Source organism: Lepisma saccharinum, chromosome 13 (genome assembly GCF_977018435.1).
Source record: "Lepisma saccharinum chromosome 13, izLepSacc3.1, whole genome shotgun sequence".
Classification (NCBI taxonomy): Eukaryota; Metazoa; Arthropoda; class Insecta; order Zygentoma; family Lepismatidae; genus Lepisma; species Lepisma saccharinum.
Window position 1 is genome coordinate 58,112,728 of NC_139241.1, and position 14,130 is coordinate 58,126,857.

The 14,130-nt window shown below is 36.7% G+C and overlaps 1 protein-coding gene across 5 annotated transcripts in view; it reads right to left on the reverse strand.

The window, feature by feature from the left end:
• Positions 1-14,130, reverse strand: part of pod1 (coronin) — a 93,668-nt gene that overhangs the window by 71,182 nt on the left and 8,356 nt on the right. For all 5 annotated transcript variants that reach the window (XM_083134231.1, XM_083134227.1, XM_083134229.1 and 2 more), the window contains exons 5-6: positions 2,007-2,218; positions 63-145 (exon numbers count right to left, since the gene is read on the reverse strand). In XM_083134231.1, coding sequence (XP_082990357.1) covers positions 63-145; positions 2,007-2,218 — 295 coding nt within the window. The remainder of the gene's footprint in view (positions 1-62; positions 146-2,006; positions 2,219-14,130) is intronic.

The window sequence follows — 14,130 nt, forward strand, 5'->3', positions numbered from 1 at the left end:
TTCAATATAAATGCAGTATGTGTATAATTACTGGTCGATAAAAATAATTTTGGAATACTCACCCTGTTGAACTATCAAGAACAAGTGATTTCTCAGGATTGCTTATGTTCCTTATATCTCGAATATACACTTGTCGTAATCGACTCTGAAATTCAGAAAGAAAAATCTAATAGACTCTTATTTTGACCTGCTATGTAAATACATATATACACACACACATTACATGCAATCATACATATTAATACACTTCTGCCATGAACTATTCATAACAATAATCTGCTTCAGACCTAAAATAAATCCATGTAATATTCATTTAACACTGCAGTGGTCGTGTGGATCACAATAGTGATCCACTTGTATATTTTCACGTCTTAATGCAGTTTGACAAGACTCTTGACTTTAGCTCCCTTTCTATCTTCCTGGAACAGTCCAGGAACTATGTTTGTGCAGCCGTTATTTGAAATTATTCATTGTTGACTTATTTGAGCTCATATTTCAGTGGAGCACAATAGTAATCCGTGCGACCATTTTTGGATACGTAGAATTTCTATATACATATAAGCACGTGTTTCTAGAATCTGTTATAAATATATGAAGTGTCCAGAGCGCCAAAAACCTATTTTTGAATTTTTTGGTAAAGAATAAAAAAAGTAAGATTATAATTAGAGACCGGATGTTTAGGCACTAAAAACATATAAAATAGGCAGGCAAATAAGCACTTATAATTTTCAAAATAGGCAGTAAAATAGGCATTAAAATACAAATAGGCAATAAAAAAGGCAATGAAATTTAACTCAAAGTAATGAAGATAGACATACAAAAAGAAATAGGTGTTTAAATGATATAGAAACATACATTCTTTATAGTTGCTTAAAATAAACCAGGAGCTCATCATTAGAGACAGCAGTCCAATATTGTACTTAATAAATCACTGCAAACAGGAGTCACGTCAGCCCAAAATTTTCCATTGTATAATGGCTACACACAATAGTCTGACAAAAGAAATTGTTGGCTACTTCCAACCAGTACGCAAATTATTTAAATATACACTTTATCACTGCACACAGGGTTATTTCAGTTTAAAAAATTACACTATATATTCCACACAGCAGTTCGAACTAAGAAACTGTTTAAATGCATTTCAAGTTTGTACTGTACGGTATGGCAGTCTCTGAATAAGAAGCACTAATTGTGGTTGCACATCACAACAAGGTATTTCTTCAGGTGATCAACCGACAAGTTATGTCTGTAATCAGACAACACATTTTTTAGAATTGAAAGAGATCTTTCGACCTCCACAGATGTTACCGGAACATACTTAAAGCACGCGACAACATGTGGATCTAACTCAGTTTGTATATTTTCACCTTTCAGAACTTGTTGAATTGCCCTTAATTTGTCCAAGTCCTTACGTATTAGCTACAATAACGCACTAACTGTTATTTTTAAATTTCTTTGAAGCATCGGAAACTAATCCTGGGAACAGGAAAATTGTATGCACAGAGTTCAGTCTGTCCCAATTTTAAAGAAAATGCCTAAAATAGGCAATATCTGGCATTTATGAAATAATATAGGCAATATCGTATGAAATAGGCAAAATTAAATTGTCTTAATGAAGCTAATCCCTCCCCCCTGGCCTTCGCAACATTCGTTTTCATCATATCTCTAACAGGAAAGAATAGGCATTTTGCCTAACATCCGGTCTCTAATTATAATATATGTATTTTTGTTTGGTTTCATCACATCCAAATGTATTGCACTAGATTTAGAATTTCCTCTCTACTGTAATGCGTTGAGTGAAATAACTGATGATTTTTTGTTAAGTGACCTAGAATACTTCAAAAAGGAGACTTTCTCACTATAAAACAAGATAAATTTTGAAGATAATAGGTAAAAAAAACAATAATATTCTCTGGATCACAATAGTGGTCCACGTGACCAATGATGGGAGTTTTTTTCCACGCGACCACGGAAGTGTAAAATATTAACAATAGATCCATACTTACTGCATCAAAACCTGTAGTTAATATCCTGTTTGTATCTCCCAGCCACACGATTCGCGAATCCTTTATGTTCTGGTGACTGTTTGTCACATGGGTGAAGTTGTTGGCACGAGGATCAAGAATTCTCACTTGTTTGTCTTTGCAGGAGGTTCCTATTAATGTTCCATCTTTCTTCCAGCTTACTGATTGGATAACTTCACAATGCTCGGAATTTGCTGTAATAAAAAAGGGAAAAAAAATCATGACGATGATTGTTTGCTAATGTTTTGTGGCACCATACTGAATTAATGATGTATTTAAGTTTCCTTCAAGCATGGTTATTGACTAAAGGCCGAATCACACTGAACTGGATTTCCAACTGGCAGGCCCTATTTGGTGCTGGATTGGCTGCCAGATTGGTTGTCACAACTAGACCATGTTCTAATTGCAACTTACTTCTCTGTTCGATGCTGCGGCAACAACCAGAGTGAACATTTGGTATGTGAAGATAATCTGAGAGTTTAGCAAGGGAAAATCGGTGGTATCTGTGGTTTTTGATTGTTGGTTGTGCTCAATAAACAAAAAAGATAGCAGAAATGAGGTGCATTCAAGCTGATTAATATTTAAGAATTTTCCATAGCAACGAGATTTGCATATGACAGATTTGATTCATGGATAATGAAAAACTTTATTATTACTGGTTTTTTGTTAAGCTCAGCAGATGTGGGCAATAATCCAACCAGTTACGGGGTGATGTGTAGTCAGTATGACAAACTTCCAAGCATTGTAGGTTTTCTATGACACGGTAACTCTGCTCATTCATAGCTCCAGAATTTCTTCACGATGTTGGGTGGCCATCGGTCCCATACACTGGCCAAAATCTGCAGAGAAAAGCTCTTCCGCTTCACCCCAGGAGAACCAGCATGCGCCCCACAGGCCGAGCCCAAAGCCCGACACCTTACACAGCATGGACACAATGTGGGACATGTATGAATGCATAACCAAGTTCATTAAAAAGAATGTTGGATACACCTTGATTGACATTTCTTTTTTCAAACCTATTTCTAGTGTATACTTTTTCTCCTACAATGTTCTTCCTCAAGTTGCCCACCATATTTCTAGCTTGTCTGCTCTGAGCAATTTAACAGTTGGGCTGAAAAGTTTGTAGGCTGACTCATAGATGGCGTTACTAGAATTAAATCCATGTGATTTTTACTTAGTACTAACCTTCAAAAGATACCTGTATAAATTTCACAGCTGCCGGATAATTAGTTCGTGAGATATAGCATTGTGAGTGAAGCAGCTTTTGTTATTGTGAAAAAATGGATAAAAAAGAATTTTGTGTGTTAATAAAGCATTGCTTTTTGGCGAAAAAAAATACTGTTGAAGCCAAGGCTTGGCTTGATAAACATTATTTGGACTCTGCACAAGGAAAATCAACCGTTGAGAAGTGGTTTGCTAAATTTAAACGAGGCGAAATGAGCATCGAAGACGATGCACGCAGTGGATGCCCCAAAGAGGCTGTTACCGACGAAAACATCAAAAAAGTCCACAAAATAATTATAAATGATCGTAAAGTGAAGTTGATCGAGATAGCTGAGACTTTAAAAATATCAAAGGAACGTTTTGGACATATTGTGCCTGAATATTTGAACATGCGAAAGCTGTGTGCAAAATGGGTGCCGCGCATGCTCACAATCGATCAAAAGCAACAACGTTTTGATGATTCGGAGCAATGTTTAGCGATATTCAACCGTAATAAAATTGCTGCCCCATCCACCATATTCTCCAGATCTGGCCCCAGTGACTTTTTCCTGTTTGCAGACCTTAAAAGAATGCTCGCTGGAAAGAAATTTAGCACTGATGAAGAGGTAATCGCCGAAACTGAGGCCTAATTTTGAGGCTAAAGAGAAATCGTACTATAAAAATGGCATCGAAAAATTGTATGACCGCTATAATCGTTGTATCGCCCTCGAAGGCAACTATATTGAATAATAAAATCGAATTTTGTCAAAAAAATATTTTTTACTATGTTAGCCTACGAACTTTTCAGCCCAACTGTTATTGTGGATTAAAAAGTCTGCCAACATGTATGGTAAGGAGTATTGTGTGAGGCAAAAACTTGCAGGCAAGAAAGTACCACACCATTCACAGCAGCCTTGTGTGATTCAGTCTTACTTAACCTGCTGGTTTTGCAGGCACTCAGAAAGATTACTGACTTTATGTGGAATGTTGCATCTTTGAAGTGTCGGTTATATAAAGTCTTTTTATCTATTGGAGATCCCCAGTTAAGAGTACAGTATGGGGTTTATGGCAACAGTGTTGCCACATGGTGCATGGCATAAGAAGGTTTCACAGTACACTGAACATGTGCGGTAATATATACTGAAGTGGGTCCCTGTTAGTGGCAGCTGATGGTCTGGCTCTATGGGTATGTACTTCCGCTTCCAATCCAGGAGAAATGTTATCACCACTCTGAAATACTCACATCTGCTTTTGTGTACATAATGATGATAAATGTATTGGAAACCCAAGTTTTACTGATAATGACACTATGCAGAATTGTGTCGTGAAAATAATTTTCAATATGATTATTTTACAAATTTGATATACCTCGGTGATTTTCCATACATCACAAGAAGAACAATGTTATTGGGCTACAGATAATTCAGCATTCAATAACCTGACAAAATCACTCAAAACATAGAAATACTGATTTCCAATATCAATACTTTTGTAGATTTGCAAAATATTTAGTACAAACTTCCTCCCTCGCTCCACTGATAATAGTGAACAAGGAGAGTAATAACATTGGCGTACACCAAAGAAGCCGATCCAACTACCACATGAAGGAAATCAGTTGTTGTAATCTATCTATCCATTGCCTATTTCTAATGACTTCAGAATTTTTCTTTCCCTTACACCATATCCGTATTATTACTGCAATCGCTGCATGTTTTGTAGCTAATGTCGCTCCAAAAATATAAAACATAAAGTCTCTGCTTTTGCTATGTACTTGTACAGTTTACCCTTTCATGATATAATCAAACACTTTGCACTGAAACAGGAACAAACTTTTGACAGTGCTGAACAATTTTGCAACGCAGGAACACACACACACACTGGAAACAGCTGACTAATATATGCTCCCTCCGCGAAGGTTGATAATTCGACTTGCGAAATAAGTGCAGTTTATTTTGATCAACCTGCACTAAGCAAAGGCAATACTAGACATATTTAAAACACCAGTTTTGCTTTCAGTTGCCCACCTCCCCTTCTCCATCTTTCTTGTTCCTGCCATGCTCGGAAGAGGTTGAGAATGATAATATACCATTGAAATTTCACTTTTCTAAAAAAACACCTCAATTTGCAAAGATGCATGGGTTGCCTCAACTCCGTCACACGGTCTCGAATGGAATGGGTTTGCAACACTACATTCTGAAGCGCATGACTGCTACTGCAAACACACCGACCGCGGCATGCATGAATTCCATATCTCCTACGCATAGTGCCCAAGCCGGTAGACCCAATCAGCGTTCTCTACGCGATGCTGCCAACATTGTGAGTGAACGAAGCTCGTATTCTGCAAGTGCACCATGATCTACACAGGTTGATATCACTGATCGCAGGCTTCTCCACCACCTTTTCTGGTGAAGCGGCAAGGGAACATTTGATGTTTTGAAGGAGCTAAGAGTTCAATGAATAAGTATAATATGATTTGCATTACAAATTTATTTGGGTGTTGTAACATTTTCAATATCCCTATATTGTAAACCTTACATAATCAGAAAATTGACGTATATATGCTTAGTTCAATTTTCGGCTATCAGAGGGCCTCGCCCCCTGAATAGCTCTACCAGTGCTGCCTCTAACGGCAAAACTTGGTACTTGTGGGCTGGCCGTAACCTCGGCACACAGCCGCAGTTGCACTCGATCGCCTGGGAACGAAACGGCAACAACCAGCTTTGCTGCTCTGACATTCTTTTCCTTGCCGGAGGAGAGAGACGTACCTGACCACGCTGTTGGTAGAATAGAGGACAGCCATTCCAGCCAAGAGTGTGATGGGCCTACGACTTGAACATAGGACTACATACGGAGTGTGGTGCACGTAACAATAGAGGCAGAACTTTGTGTATTAGGTACGTAAACTCTCCCCGTGCAATAGGAACATAACATCGTATTTTTGCCGTATCTGTGTCGTAATTTTTACGTTCCGTTTTTTTTTATTTTTACATTAAGACGATAAAGACTTGTATGTTCAACATCCCCCCCCCCTTTTTTGTCCTCCTTGAGTGCGCGTTGATAGACCAATTGTCCACGTACCCTTTTTTGTCAAAATGGACAAAACAATGAAAATTGGACAGGACGTATATGAACAGAATTAAGTTACGTGTGTTGATCATCGTCCCCCAAACGTTTATTCAGGCTAGTTGCACCCAGTGCATACATAAATTATCTAAGAACGGGCACACGCTAATTTAATGAACAGTCGAGCCTTTATCTTCGTACTAGCAATGCAATTTTCACTGCCCATTTAACGTTTGTCTAGTGATTCAAAAACCAAGTTTAATTAAGAACGGGCACACGCTAATTTAATGAACAGTCGAGCCTTTATCTTCGTACTAGCAATGCAATTTTCACTGCCCATTTAACGTTTGTCTAGTGATTCAAAAACCAAGTTTAATTAAATTAAATTGGAAATCGCAGAGAAAAACTACGATCCTTTATTGATTCCCTAGTTGGGACAGGGAATCAATATTACGTGGAAAATGCATTGAATTATCATTTTTTTTCTTCTCAGTATGGGAGTAGTAAGGGGACTTGTCAACAGATAGAGGGGATAAGAGCGGGTGGCGCCGTCCGATAGTTGTCGGACGTCGTAGTAAGGCATTTTGTTGGGCAAACTGAAGGAACATGGAAACAAATAGGTTCCATTGATACATACAATTTTTGTCGAATATCGCCACCCGACAAAGTATCTCACTACAACATGCAACAGAAATTGCATGGACTGCAACATCCAACAAAAATCGCATGCATAAACAAGAAGAGCTTTAGACTGCAAATATGCTGCTGGAATTTTATTACTCTTCTGGCTCACCTCACCTTATTTAATGTAGCAGTGCTTACGAAGGTCTTCTTTCATCATCCTGACGTATTACTGGTTTCGCACAAATTATCACACGTTTACAATGACAATTCAAATACTTAGGAGTAATATTAATTTATTTCTCTCCACCCATGCAATTATATACATACATACATACATACATACACACACTTTATATATAGTCTAGTGTGGTTGGGATTGTCTTGTGTAGTAGTTGTGCTGTCTAGTGTGTTTGTGTTTATCTTGTGTAGTAGTAATGCTGTCGAATGTGTTTCTGTTTGTCTTGTGTAGTATCGGTGGTGTGTATGTATGTGTCTTGTGTTGTAATTGTGCTGTCTAGTATGTTTGTCTTGCCTTGCGTAGTAGTTGTGTTGTCTAATTTGTTTGTGTTTGTCTTGTGTAGTAGTTGTGGTGTGTAGTTTGTTTGTGTTTATATTGTGTAGTAGTTATGGGGTGTTTGTGTTTATATTGTGTTATAGTTGTGATGTGTTTGTGTGTGTCTTGTGTAGTAGTTGTGCTATCTAATGTGTTTGTGTTCATCTTGTGCAGTAATTGTGCTGTCTAATGTGTTTGTGTTTATCTTGTGTAGTAGTTCCTCCATTCATATTGGGGGTTAGGCGTAGAGCTGACAACTCTGCACTGTAAAAAGCCATGTCAAGAATCAGCAATATAAGGCCATGGATGTTCCCAAGGTAAAATATTCCGGAGGTAAAATAGTCCCCCGTTCGGATCTCCGGGTGGGGACTACTTTGGGAGGTCCCTGGACTAAGGATAAGATCTACATTAGGAATAAGGATATTAAATTAGGCACCTGGAATGTTCTGAGCCTTTACCGGCCTGGGGCATTTCAGTGTACAGTTAATGAGATACTTAAGTATAAATTAGATGTAGTAGCTGTCCAGGAAGTTAGGTGGCCAGGAGAAGGGAATTGTAAAACTAAAAATTATACTTTTTTCTATGGTGGTACTGAAAATCATAATTTTGGAACAGGCTTTTTTATAAATAATAGAATTATCTCAGCTCTTAAAACAGTAGAATTTATTAATGATAGGATATCATATGCAGTTTTACAGGGTAGGTGGTGTAAAATTATTTTAATAAACATACATGCACCAACGGAAGATAAAGATGATAATACTAAAGATGATTTTTATACAGAGTTAGAACAGGTCTTTGATAAATTTTCTCAGTATGATATGAAAATTCTGTTAGGTGACTGTAATGCACAGATTGGCAAAGAAGAGACATTTAAACCTACGATTGGTAAAGAAAGTCTTCATGAATTAAGTAATGATAATGGTATAAGATTGATTACTTTTGCAACCTCAAAGAATTTAATTGTGAAAAGTACCACTTTTAAACATAAAGATATCCATAAATATACCTGGTCTTCTCCAGATGGTAAAACTCATAATCAGATAGATCATATTCTCATTGATAAGAGAAGACATACTAGTATAATTGACGTTCGTACACATAGAGGTGCGGACTGTGCCAGTGACCATTATTTAGTAATTGCTAAATTAAGAGAAAGACTCTCAGTGTTAAATCATAAGCAACAAAATCTAAAAGTTCTAAAATTTGATACAGGAAAGTTTACTGATGAAAGAATTAAGAAAAATTACCAAATTAAACTGTCAAATAGATTTGATATTTTGCAGGATTTAAATGATGATGAAAATATAAATGAAATAGACGTAAATAAGAATTGGGAGCACATACGTAATGCAATAGAATCAGCAGCTAAAGAAAGTATAGGATACTATAAACCGAGAAAAAATAAGCCATGGTTTGATAATGAATGTCATAATCTAATAGAAATAAGAAATGAGGCTAGACTTAGGTGGTTAAATAACTCTGATGATACAAATCTAAACAATTATAATAGAATAAAGCGAGAAGTTAACCGAACGTTTAGAAGTAAAAAAAGAGATTACTTGAAAAGCAAAATTAACGAAATTGAAACAAACAGCAAAAATAAAAATATCAGAGATTTATATAAAGGTGTAAATGAGTTTAGAAAGGGGTGGCAACCTAAAGTAAACTTGATAAAAGATAAAGACGGTGATTTTCTTGCTGACCCAAGCGATATTCTAAATAGATGGAAGAACTACTTTAATGACCTTTTAAATGTCCATGTAGGAGATAAATCAGTAGTGAATGAAGTACACACAGCAGAACCTTTAGTTCCAGAACCTAACTTGACTGAAGTTAAAGATGCTATTAAAAGGCTAAAGAATAACAAAGCACCTGGCATTGATTTAATACCAGCTGAGTTAATTAAATATGGTGGAAATTCATTAATATGTCAAATTCATAAATTAATTTGTTTAATATGGAATAAAGAAGAAATCCCTCAACAGTGGAAAGAATCCATAATTGTCCCTGTGTTTAAAAAAGGTGATAAAATGAACTGCAATAATTACCGTGGAATTTCTCTACTCTCAACAACATATAAAATATTATCTAACATTCTTTTAACAAGACTAACCCCATATGCTAATGAAATTATAGGTGATTATCAATGTGGATTTAAACGTAACAGATCAACTACAGATCAAATTTTTCACATCAGACAGACACTTGAAAAAAAGTGGGAATATAATCAAAATGTCCATCAACTATTCATTGATTTCAAAAAAGCATATGATTCGGTCAAAAGAGATAAATTATATAATATATTAGTAGAGTTTGGAATACCTAAGAAGCTTGTTAGTATGATAAAAATATGCACCAGTGAAACAGAAAGTAAAATTCGTGTGGGTATTAATATGTCTGACAAATTTACAATTGATGATGGGTTAAAACAAGGAGATGCATTATCTCCATTGCTCTTTAATTTTGCCTTAGAATATGCTGTTAGGAAGGTAAAAGAAACTAAAGAAGGACTAAAATTAAATGGTGTGACTCAGTTGTTAGCATATGCAGATGATGTAGACTTACTGGGGGATGATGTGAATACAATTAAGAATAATGCTAAAATATTTTTCAAAACTGCTAAAGAGATAGGTTTGGAAGTTAACAAAGAGAAAACTAAATATATGCTTACAGGCCGAAACCAAGTGTTAGGTAATAATCAAAATCTAATTATTGATAACAACTCGTTTGAAACAGTTTCCAAATTCAAATACTTAGGAGTAATATTAACAAATGAAAATTATATTAAAGAGGAAATAAAAAGTAGGCTTAATTCAGGAAATGCATGTTACTTCTCTCTTCATAAACTTTTGTCTTCTCGTTTAATATCTAAGAAACTAAAAGTTAAAATATACAAAACAGTAATTTTGCCTGTAGTATTATATGGATGTGAAACTTGGTCCCTTACATTGAAAGAGGAACATAAATTGAGAGTATTTGAAAATAAGATCCTTAGGAAAATCTTTGGACCTAAAAGGGATGAGGAGACAGGTGAGTGGAGAAGGTTACATAATTTAGAACTACATAATTTGTATTCATGTCCAGATATTATTAGAATAATTAAATCAAGAAGACTTAGGTGGGCAGGCCATGTGGCACGAATGGGAGAGGAAAGAGGAGTATACAGGATTCTTGTTGGGAAACCTGATGGTAAGAGACCTGTAGGAAGGCCAAGACGAAGATGGAGGGACAACGTTGAGATGGACCTAAGGGAAATCGGTAGGGATGGAAAAGAGTATATAGATCTTGCTGAAGATAGGGAAAGATGGAAGGCCTTTGTTGCTGCAGCCATGAACCTTCGGGTTTAAGAAGGCTAGAGAGTTAGTTAGTTAGTTAGTTGGGACAGAACTACTTATTCCTGTTAGTCTCCCCCCTCCTCCTTTGCGGTAGCATTAGAATACCCAAGGATCAGAATAATAGTACTAATAAGTGAGGTATGGTTATACCCAATTGCATTAATTAATGTATTGGTTAAATGTTGAATTTACAATTGTGTGATTGAGTGTGTTGCAATAATGCATGCACGTGTACGTAACGCGTATTTATGATTGATGCTCAATTAAATGCTAATGGTTGAATAGGTGCACGCGGGACGTGCTAGAGTCGTTTTCACGTTCAGAAGACACAATGGGCTCTTATGGGCAATGCTTTTCTTATGGGAAATACGAGCGCGCTGTTGTGAAATTTCTGGATTTACAAATTTAGCTTAAGTAAAATCGGTACCTGCAGTTTTGCAGGAAATTTTGTAGAGAATACGATGGTGAACACAAAAAACTAGTAACTTGGTTACATATTTTTAGATAAATTAAAAACGCAAATTTTCTGTGAAAACACAATTTTTACATTGTTTTCATTCCTAACGTTGAAACATGCCGTAAAATTGAAGCTTTCATTATGAAAAAAATTGACACTGTTTTTTAATTGTCATAGGTGACGGTGGTACTCAGAATTTATCAATACTTTAAAGCATATTTGCATTAAAAAATATTCAAATAAAGTATGTGGAGATTTTTTATATTCGTGCAGTAGAAAATGTCGTCGCTGGCCATTTTTTGTTCTGTAATTTCAAGTAAAAACTTCCAGCGACAAAGTTGTGGAGAAAATAATGAAATTATTTTTTATAACCACTCAAAGGTTCCCAGAAATATTACTTCCATGCATTTGGAGTTTCTTTTTAACCCGAACCGCGCGCGAAGTAAGGAGACGTTGTCTGGCCATCTTGAGCCGACTCACCGCAGCATTCCGGCTATCACCACCAAGTTTTCGAGTTGTTATTTTATTTCCATTCAGTAAAAATATGAACTCCATACAGTTTGTTATAATAGAATTGAAATTACTTAAATTTAATAATTGACAATTATTTCCAATGCTGCTGTTGTGAGCAACATTAGTGCTGTCGCAAATACACGTTGTTTTCGTTTACATTACTGTCGACATTAATACTGAAATGAAGATCACCTTTCAGTTTCCAACGTACACATAAATTCATAGACACCATATTAACCTTTGAAAGGCTTTCCAACACGTGACAAAATATGGGGCTTCAAGATAGAAATATGACATGCCTTGCTTGAGTCATTCATGTCTTATCAGTTCACGTGGGCCATAACTCATTTGTTTGTTTGGGTTGCAACTTGAATCTAACCCATGTGCCAGGTTCCCCTTACTTGAGTGAGAGATCTGCTTTGGTATGTTTAGACTTTTTCCCTCTCCCGAAAAAGTGTTTTCAGTTGTGTGAGCTCTCAGTGATTTTTACTTTTTTAAGTGATTTCTGAAGTGTCATATTCGTGCATTACACTCGCGTGTGTAGTGATCGCAATGGATCATAGTAAAAAGGGTAACTGTAACGTTCACAGTATAATATTAATAATTACATATAATTATCATTATATATACAAAATATGTAACACCTTCATTGTGAAGGACGGTCATCATTTCCCGGCGACATGAGCTAGCGCTGTATTGGCAACACTGTGCGGTTTCTCCATAAGCGCCGTTGTGTCTTCTGAACGTGAAAACGACTATAGAAATGAACGCGTGGCTACACGCTTTTGACAAGTATAGACATTTCATGTATGGTTATTGTTAAAGTTGATACTGTTTTATGAGCAGTCTTGTTTTCGAGAAATAAAACTGTGTTATTGAGCAATTACATTTATCTTCTTCATGGTTGGAATTTGAAGTACACTATTTTGTTTGCTACCTTTTTGAATTCTAGTTCGTTAGCTAATGTAAGGAGCGTACGTCGCCAGACGAATAACAACTAACAATACGAGTGGTTTTGTGGGGGATTTGTTGTAAAAAGGGAGAGGTAAAGACGTTGATTTAATTACTAAAACTATTAAATACAATGGAGAAGGCTTAAAGGCTATTCATTGTCGGGACCCTTTGTTTAGGCACATATAATACATATATATATACGTGTTTTTCTCTTACAGGGCCTTTGTCTCGTGCTTCTCGTGGGTTCTGCTCGTAAACTCCCGCATTGTCTTGCGAGAAGCGCGACACAAATTTAGAATTTGTAACTAATAGTACGGGTCTCAATTTCATTATTGCAGCTGCGGTTGCTGCGCAGCCGCTTCCAATTTAAATATCGCGAGCAACCGCAACTCGACCCCAACTAATTACGTTACAGTGTGCACGTGCGAATAGGTAGAAGCCGCTACTGGTCCCAGTCATAGTTTAAAATGGGAGCAAGAATTCTCGGGACAATCAATGGTGCTAAGAAATACCAATTTTAAAAGAAAATAAGAGGAAACCGTTATCAATCATAAAGATTTATGTACCACAATTCTTGTTCCAAAGGAGCAACACCCTCCACTGCCTCATCACAGATTCAATACCATCTTCTTCATCATAATCATCCTTCACCATTTCCTGCCTCTGGCTGGGTCTGCATAGAAGTCAAGCCTCTCCATTTTTCCCTGGTCTTGCACCACTCCTCTCTTTCCACGGTGTTCCAAATTTGTCCTCTTCTCCTAACACTCTCGGCTATCTGCTCTTTCCACCAACATGTTGGTCTCCCCTTTGGCCTTATTCCCACTCCATACTGGTAGTCTTTCTGCATCCATCCCCTTCATGTGTCCAAACTATTTCATCTGTGCCTGATCTATTCTGTGCTGGAGCTTTACTACTCCCACTGTCTGTCAGATCTCCTCGTTCCATATTTTATCCCTTCTAGTCTTCTTCAATATACTTCTTAACCTTTAGACCCCCAGGCACGTTTTCGAAAGTAGCCTCCCTCTGGCCGCTGCCTTTGCGCGCGATTTTTAAATTTTACACTTATTTCAGAAAAACGTTATATCTCGGAGACAATTTGAGCAATCTACTTTGGGTAACTTTTGTTTTGCAGCTAGAACATCAGGGCATGAAACTGTGCAGGAATCAAAATGCGAAAGCCAATAAGAGGAGTTAAGTGGGCCGCGGCCCCAAACTTTCAATGAAAAAAATCATAAAAATGTTTTTCTTTACATATTCGATAATGTAATGCACCCAGGAACATGAAATGACTTTCATTCGGTTGAGAAAGGAATATTCTTTGAAAATAAGGCTAAAGTTTACCTCTCCTTCCCAAAATAGCAGGAAAAGAGGGGCAAACTCCCCATTTGTATGATTTTTTCA